Below are 8474 nucleotides of genomic sequence, written 5' to 3'. Positions count from 1 at the left end.
GACCCATGCGTCATTTGACCCAGGACGTTGTTATTTTTGTAATTTCTTATTTGCGACATTTGACCCATGCGACATTACACCCATAATGAATAGCAAAAATGAAACGACATTTCACCCATGCGTCATTTGACCCACAGAGTTTAATTAAAGGGGAAATCGGAAACGTCAGTGTTGCAATGTGACGGAGGAAAGTTTTCCCAACATATTCAAACAGTGTTTTTCAATACTCCTTCCACCAGGTAAGTAGGCAACATATACTGAGCACAACTACGTATGTTTGCCGACCTTTTGAATTGAAGGGGCAAACTGATGCTCGATTGAAAAATTTTTTTCAATGTTGGTTGGAAACTTTAACTTTATTATGTTGTTTCAATACACAGTAATAACGTTTTCACTCATAATTATTCACATTCATTATCTCCAACTAATAAAAAAATGCGTTTGAAAAATGTCTAATCTCTGCCCGTGAGTATGCTAAAAAGTGAACAAACATAGAGCACCCTCTAACAGATAGAGATAAACTCGGATCTACCGATCTATGGAACTTCCGAAGTAAATTATTTTAATAACGTTCTAAAAAAGTATGATGAAGTAATGAAGTTCTCTCTTCTCTGATCTGGTGAATGAAACACATCTGAAGAAAGAGAGCTCCTGATGGTTTTTTTAATTTAAAAAAGAAGTCTAATAAAGGTAAAATAATTCTTGTGTATTTCATAACTGATACAAAAAATGTTACACACAAATTACTGCAATGCAATTAGCAAAATGTTATGCAGAAAAACACAACTATACAAATAATAATGGGCACCGCTGGTTTGTCCGCTGTGGACTCGGTGCAAACATCTTCGATATTGTTGCTAGCGGATGACCCATACGGTGAAAATGCATATTTTTATCTCAAAATCAAACATATACATAGTACATAGCGACTGTTGCAAAAATATGTTTCTTTTTAACCAATTACGATGCATCGGTGAAAGAGGAAGTATTCTGCTGCGAAATCGATTCGGTGTTAGCTTGTCTGCCTGTTCGAAGCATGTGACCGATGATTTACTGTTTTCACCTTCGTCTTCGTTGAGTGGTTCGACCCCTACAGGAACCCCCTGAATGGATTGCCGATTTCTTTTAAATAAAAGCTGTGAGGCGTTGACCGGTTTGAGATATTGCTACCGGATTTTTCGTTATCGTGAACCCTACGAAAGAAAATCATTGAAATTAGTTTAGTAACAGGTGAATTATGAAGCATGTTTAGCTGGAAATGTAGCTTCATACAAAAATATCTTCACGAAAAACATTACGAACTACGTTAATTTTTTTCTCATAAAAACTTACTCGATGAAAGTGATTTTTCATTCAGCCATTCGACCGCTTGCCACCAATTCATCTTCAGGTCTGATATGTAATTCGTTCAATTGGGCGGGTCACCTGAGACACTTACATGGTGTACTGGGTGCGCTGGGCACCGGTTCTTTCACCGAATAGTGAGTTAAATGAGCAACGTTTTTAATAAACGCCGTTCTACCTTCGGCATGAAATCTGTGGACAATCAGGTAAATTTTACTCGTTTATCGAGCAATCTTGTTAAGAGTTCAATTTTTTCAAACATTTCACGTACCTATACGGATGCTCTAACAAATGTTGTAGGCGAAACATCTTCGATCCAAGATGTGATTTGTCAAATGGAAGTTTAACACTTTCCATCAATCAGAAGCTGGTCCTCGTTATGCTTTTTTAGTATGAAATCCGGTATGCAACAGAAACTAAATGATTACGATTATGCATAAATGTAATGTTTTGTCGAATGACACTTTGTTCGATTGGTTCGGGCATCATTAACAAGCTCAGTTTTGATTCAGCTGCAAAAATAAAAAAGCGGCAGTCAATCCTGCATCTAAGAAATACGATAAATTCCAATCGTCGGCGACTTACGCAAAGATAACTGCTTTAAATTATTGACTAGAGGCTGTTCCTGCACATCGAGACGAGTATAAAGTAGCATATACACGTTCCACCCCCGTTTCTGTCTTATGTAGCTCATCCTTTTCAGCATTTGATCAATTACCTACGGTTCGCAGTGAAAAAATATATATATACATATTAACTTAGGATTAATAAAGTAGAAAAAAATGTGATCGTATGAAAAAGCAGAGGACATTACCTCGCCTATAATATCCTCCGAAACACTGCGACTGCATTTCTTCATCGTTTTCCGTTGTACAGTCGATGACATAGCCGTCATCTAACTTGTACCATTTTGAAGATTCGTCGCTATGCCTGTAAATTTCAATCATTTAAAATAGGTTCCAATGAAACTACTACCAGTCTCCATAGCTTGGAAATTAGGATTAGAATTTACCTTTGCAAAATATACGAATAATGATGGCCAACGCTGGCTCGTCTGCTGTGAACGACAATACCGGTTAGTTGGTTTTGGTACAAACGTCTTCGATATTATTGCTGTCGGATGAGCCATCCGGTGAAGTGAATGACACGTTTCAACCTGCAAGTAAAAAAACAACACAAATTAAAAACTCGTTCGATGATTTACATTTTTTGTACTACGACAAGCTTCAATTCACTACCTTTTTATCGCTTTTATTACAGTGATACGCATTTACTCCATCCAGAAGTTCGCCTTTTACGTTCTGTTGTAACGAATCTACTAAATTCGAGCGGTTTCGCTTCTTCTCCACTGTATCCAAAATAAGAAAAACATACAGATAAACGTTGAGATTTCTATTCGGGATGCTATGTAATTTATTAATAATTCGGCGAAGCCAACGGCTCCACGGTTTTTTACTCAAACGATTTGTGTAAACTACCTATGATGACAGCATTTGCCTTTTTCTTTTTGGTTCCAAAACGAGCCACGTAGCATCTTACTCATCGTTTGCTCGTGATTGAGTGCTTTCGACGCTTCGTTGATGCTTTCGATAAGACTCATGAAAAATTCCACCGTATCCTGCTGCTCTCGTAAATTGACCAGTTCGCCTCGAAGTCTACAAAATCATTTCGAGTAGTACAATTTTTCATCTCACATCATTCACTTGAATTAAAAATACACCCAACATACCGGAAATTCCTCCATAATCCTTTCGGTACGTCGTAGTATTGCAATTTAGTACTCGCCAAATGCCCGAAAATAGCTTGCACTTCTTTCAGTATATTAAAATGAATTGTATTTTTTGCGGACGTCGTCGACACTACATTTCTCATCTTCATCAACAGTGTCAACAGGACTTAGGCTGTAAGAACAAAAAATGTAAAAATGTAAAAATGTAAAATTTTCAGGAAGAAAGAGGAAAACTGAAAATGCTCAATCGAGTCAAACTACAAACAAGTACATACCTATGGCTATATCCAAATCATATTTGTATTCGCCAGAAAAATCTTTATTATTCGGATTCGTAGCTGCACCTTCGGCGGCGAGTATGATACTCTTCACCATGTATAACTGTTGAATCACAGTAATCATATAACACGTGTAGTACCTGCGTTTTTCAATCCAGCGATACCGGTCAGTGGACGAAGACCGACAGGCGGTAAATAACCCCATTCGACCACAGGATCATCACTATCTGAAAATATAAATTCAGTATGATATTTTTCAAGACGAAACCCAGTTAACGGGTCCAAAAAGTACCTACGTACCGGAATAGAACATATCACAAAGCATTTGTACGAGCAGTTTTAAATTAGACGCGCAACCCATACATAGTGTGACTAGCAAATCAAAAGCCGAATCCAAAGACTGAGGCGTATTACACACTGATTTATTGCTCTTTCCAATGCAGTTTCTTTAGCCTTTTCAAAATGCTACATTTGTTTTTACGCCGAAAATATTAAATCTTCGATTAGCACCTAAAATTAACCAACGATTAGTATTCAGATCATGTTTTATCAATTGATTAAGTCAAGCGGGGAAAAAATTATATTTACTTTTACTAATTTCACCGAACTGTTCTCGTCCGAACTGTAAAAATATCTACTTCTATTCCGGGTACATGCATTTTAATAATTCTTTCGTGATGTCTAAATGTCCTTCCAGCAATAATATTTAATCCACCGACAAAGTACCTACCATAATTTTTACGTTATCCTAAAAAATGAAAAATTATTAAAATTTCAATCATCAAATTAATTTTTATCTTTGCGTAAATATTTCCAACTGTCAAACAAAATGTAAGCTTGTAGTGCTAAAAACCTCGTTTTCTTACCTTCACCATCTTTAACCACGTTATTTCATAATTCAACAATTCTTCATTATTGGGTAGGATGCATTCTCGTTGTTGAACAACGCTGATCGATCGGCACAGTCACTAGAGACGAAAAAAAAATCGCTAAATAACATGAATACCTAGAATAGCTAAACCGTTTCGTAAATTCATTTCAATGCAACTTACATGAAAGTATTCAAACGCACAAGATCCCTTCTCGGTTACGATATCCTTAGTCAAAACATTGAATATTAATGAAATACATTTCAACGAAGGCGCTTGACTATGCCAGAACGACATCATAAGCAATATCTGTTCGCTAGTGAAGTAGCGAATAGCTCTGCGAAAGGTTGAATGCGATCCTTGATATTAAATTATTCCTCAGAATGAATTACAACTAGTTGCACAGTTTACTAACCGGTTACGCTCCATCAGAACCGAATTGACGGCGAAATGTTGCCATAATGTCTCGCCGTGTAAATTATCCAACCCGAATCTATTCAATGTCATGCATATTGGTGGAAAACAATTGAAAGGCTTCTTTGCAAACTAAACAAGAAAAACCACCAAATTGAAACCAAAATTCACAAATAAATGTACATACAAAGTTTGATGTAAATCTACGTTGATGTTACCTAAAACGTGTTCATCTTCAGTTTCATCCTCTTGGAGAGCAACATGTAGACGGATTTTTTATGTATTGGATTCCATACACGAGCTGTCTTGCTAGCTTAATGTACCTATGGTATCGTATACGGCTCTCAGACGACTGATACATTCAGATACCATGGTTTTCAGGAAAATTACACAACGACGTTTGCAAACGACGGCCCAAATTCGTGTTCACCTCTTTTAACAATTCTACAGCTCGATTTGCGATTACTTTACCGCCATAAGTAAGCACCTATTCAAAATTTAAAAAACATAATCATTCACAATGAAAAATTTCAAATCACGCCGAACAAATCATACGGCACGTACCTTCCATAAATAATCAGTTCCAATGAAATCAAGGTACTCAGTCTGATAATCTCTTCTTTTTTGACGTAGGTAATTCAAGTTTTATCTGAATTGAGTTTTGAAAAATCTTTCGAAACATTTCATACCGCTTTCCGTCAGCTGAGTATGGTCAAATTGTACGGCATTACTCTCGAAAAACTCTGTGTAAATGTGCGGCTGCAGTGGTAGAATTTCACCAATGATATTTGAAAACCATTTGAAGCATGCCTCTTTATCGCAATCAAATATTACGTCCTTTTCAGCCAAGCACTTCCAAATTTAACGTGCTTGCTCGGTACAAAGACATGACCTGCCATCCTGAAAAGTATTATCAATGGTATTAGATATGAAACAACGAAATATCAAAAAGAATACGATTTAGATTTCACTGTAAAGGAAATTACCTCGCAAATTTTTTTTTAACAGAAGTGTTACAATAAAGAAAACAATACATACCTTTCACAACTTGCTGTAAAAGAAGTCGAATTTTGCAGTCACCAACACAGTTAAACACTATCAACGTTGCAAATTTTCAATAATCTGTAGCCGTTAACAAAAAAAACAAAAACAGAAATTGCAATAAATTCGCCTTTCTCACACCGAAGCCCATCACTAAATAACTCATTACCTATGAAATACACGCTGCCTACGCGTATGTCCGATATTTGAAGATTGTTCGTACAAATTGCACATATGTTTAATCAATTTCAAAGCTGGCAACACTCAACCACTATCATTCTTCAATTATTTTGACGCATTCATTAATCCACGATGGTTTTTCTACATGTCGATATTGCGAACAACTGCAGTGCAAGTTTTTTACATGGGCTGATGGCGCTTGATCCAGCATTTCAGGATTCCAAAGCAACGAAAAAACTTTCTACGTCGTGACACTATCTGTTTCGTCTTCAGCCAGCCACCTCATAAACTCGAGCAAACTTTCGGTCGACTTTTTATTCGCCGTTGACCAGCTACCCTATAAAATTAGAAAATCATGTATCACTTTCACGGCCGCTGTAAAGACGCTGCTCCTGTTTGGAATTCATTACGCACTTGAAACATCTAAAAACCACGATCGAGTTGTTTCGACGATGAATCCGACACCAACGTAGCCCACAAATCATGAACATTTTTCTGAAACACATCGTGTTCGCCCAACTCAGCAGCCAAACGTGAGAGCTTTTTCCTTGGATGATGAATTGCATAGAATTGCAACAATTTTTCTCCAATTTTTCAATACGCTGAGGCTGGTCCAAAGTGTCACGAAGAACTATGTCTAATACGTTATTCTCGTATATCCGTTTCTGCGAGAAAAATAACAATAGCGGTTATCCAATATTTTCATCATAGGTAAATGACACTATCAGAAAAAAATTTTGCTTACCTCCATCCATTTACAGGTCAACGATTTTTTGTTTTCGTGGTCCATCCTACTGCGTCCGTTTAGAAGAATAATGTATTCCGGCTAACGTGTTCAACGTGTTCATTTCACCATTGAATGAAAGAATTTGCAATTATCTAGGAGAAATATCCCAGTTAATCGAGTTGCGGATATTATCTTTTAAAGATTATGTACCTACTTTTGCGTTACCTTAACAGCATTTTTCAATCTGATCATTTGGAACTCGCGCAGTAGGTATGTTCTTTTTGATTAGGTGTACGGGAGAGTAAGCATACACATGATTTAATGAAGGTCGATGTTGCGTAATCTGTAATTGTGAATTCCAGTTAGAAAAAAAGTAACTTATTTGTAAATGACAATAATTGAAATAACTAACTCACGTATTCAGCATAATATCGACTAGCTAACCCCTCGAAGTCCTGTTATCGATATCTAGGGCAGGTTCTGCGAAAAGACAAATGATCCGGGCAAGTTTTGTACAAATAGAAATTGTTTTCAAAAAACGCATAGCGTTTACAGTATGAACCTATGAAATCTGCAATGCGAAATTATTGTTATTTGGAATACAATTCCGTTTCAACGACGTTCTTCCGATACTTACTAATTGCAAGTATATTTACCTCGTCGATGAATTATTGAACAGCTGTGCAAGCCACCAAGCTGTACGCAACGAGTAGAGTAGAACGCATCTTTGATCAGTATAAGAGCGTTATTCGTTGCAAAACCATCTCCGCTCTGGATACGAGTTTCCATCAGGGCTTAAAACCATTTGGATTTTATTGGTTGTTGTGGTAGGTGGTTTTTAAAGGACTCAAAAATAAATGGTTTTTGGTTATGGTTTCTGAATTGGTTTTCCAATCACAAACCATAACGGTTTCAATTGGTTTTAAGGTTTAGGTTTCAAAGTTTTTCTGGTTCTGGTTTTGAAATGGTTTCAATTTTTTTTAATAAGATGTGGATGTGGTTTTGGTTCTGTAATAATAGTTTTTTTTTGCGGTAGTGGTGGTTTTTCACATCAAAAACCATTTCAAATTTTCAAATGGTTTTGGTGGTTGTGGTGGTTTTGATATCAAAAACAATTTTGATTTTCAAATAAATTTATACAAAAACTAATTCAGGACTACTAAAAGTAGGATTTGAGACAAAAAACCAGAAAATTTCCATCACAGGTCTGGAAAAATTGAAAAAAATAGCAAAAACCAAAAAGAACCATTTCATGAATTGGTTGTAATTGGTTATGGTTACATTTGAAAATTGAAATGGTTGTTGTGGTTGTGGTTTCTCCAAAGAACACAACTTTTTGGTGGTTTTGGTTGTTTCAATTCAAATTTTTTTCCCAAATGGTTGTTTTTAAATGAATTGGTTTTCATTTTTTTCAAATATATTGGGTTGTTGTTGTTGTTGTTGTTGTTTTTGAAATTTACAAAAAGAAGTTGAAATGGTTGTGGTAGTGGTTGAAAGTTGAAACCAATTAAAAACAGTGTTGGCGTCCCGTAACAGTAACTGTAACGAAAAACGAAAATAACGAAATTTTTTTCGTTACAGGTAACGGAACTGTAACGAAAACGTTATTTTGATCATGTGATGTTGTGTAACTGAAACGTAATGTAACGATATTTTTCTTGATGTAACGTAATGAAAAACGAAAAAATTCTGTTACCTTTTTTGTTATTTTTTTAGTTACAATATTTTCAAGTTGAGTCAAAAAATGAGATTTTTTACCTTCCAAGCTTGACTTTTTCAAAAATTCCCTTTTTAATAAACGTAATTGTATCATGATTATATCTGTAACGAAAAAATGTAACGGTATTTTTTTTGTTACACTGGTATTTAAACCTTTTGGTTCCGTTATTTTA

The 8474-nt window shown here is 35.8% G+C and overlaps 1 protein-coding gene across 5 annotated transcripts; it reads right to left on the bottom strand.

Annotated features, from left to right (window-relative positions):
* Positions 1-685: 685 nt before the first annotated feature.
* LOC135831501 (probable ubiquitin carboxyl-terminal hydrolase FAF-X) lies at positions 686-8424 on the bottom strand. Of its 5 annotated transcripts, none has more exons than XM_065344038.1 (24): positions 7220-8424; positions 6999-7153; positions 6797-6925; positions 6601-6734; positions 6270-6520; positions 5845-6192; positions 5673-5756; positions 5199-5534; positions 4853-5121; positions 4636-4766; positions 4404-4557; positions 4218-4319; positions 3940-4099; positions 3652-3861; positions 3349-3578; positions 3074-3245; positions 2823-2999; positions 2583-2692; positions 2357-2500; positions 2159-2274; positions 1930-2062; positions 1616-1856; positions 1333-1536; positions 686-1193 (listed from the first exon to the last, which is right to left on the bottom strand). In XM_065344038.1, exons 16-18 carry the CDS (start codon positions 3220-3222, stop codon positions 2599-2601), a joined length of 420 nt encoding a protein of 139 aa, XP_065200110.1. In that variant the 5' UTR covers positions 3223-3245; positions 3349-3578; positions 3652-3861; positions 3940-4099; positions 4218-4319; positions 4404-4557; positions 4636-4766; positions 4853-5121; positions 5199-5534; positions 5673-5756; positions 5845-6192; positions 6270-6520; positions 6601-6734; positions 6797-6925; positions 6999-7153; positions 7220-8424; the 3' UTR covers positions 686-1193; positions 1333-1536; positions 1616-1856; positions 1930-2062; positions 2159-2274; positions 2357-2500; positions 2583-2598. The 5 variants fall into 5 exon arrangements, with proteins under 5 accessions (XP_065200110.1, XP_065200112.1, XP_065200109.1 ...); XM_065344040.1 differs by having other exon boundaries at positions 6995-7153; positions 7239-8424; XM_065344037.1 differs by having other exon boundaries at positions 7239-8424.
* Between the last annotated feature and the right edge of the window lie 50 nt (positions 8425-8474).

Source organism: Planococcus citri, chromosome 1 (genome assembly GCF_950023065.1).
Source record: "Planococcus citri chromosome 1, ihPlaCitr1.1, whole genome shotgun sequence".
Classification (NCBI taxonomy): domain Eukaryota; kingdom Metazoa; phylum Arthropoda; class Insecta; order Hemiptera; family Pseudococcidae; genus Planococcus; species Planococcus citri.
The sequence above is the reverse complement of the archived record's forward strand: the minus strand, read 5'-3'. Positions and strand labels throughout refer to the sequence as shown.

Coding starts and splice junctions, on each gene's coding strand:
- LOC135831501 (XM_065344038.1), bottom strand. CDS start 3,222: ATGAAGATGAGAAATGTAGTGTCGACGACGTCCGCAAAAAATACAATT. Junction 3,000..3,073: donor GGATTATGGAGGAATTTCCG/GTATGTTGGGTG, acceptor ATGATTTTGTAG/ACTTCGAGGCGAACTGGTCA. Junction 2,693..2,822: donor GGCAAATGCTGTCATCATAG/GTAGTTTACACA, acceptor TTTTGGATACAG/TGGAGAAGAAGCGAAACCGC.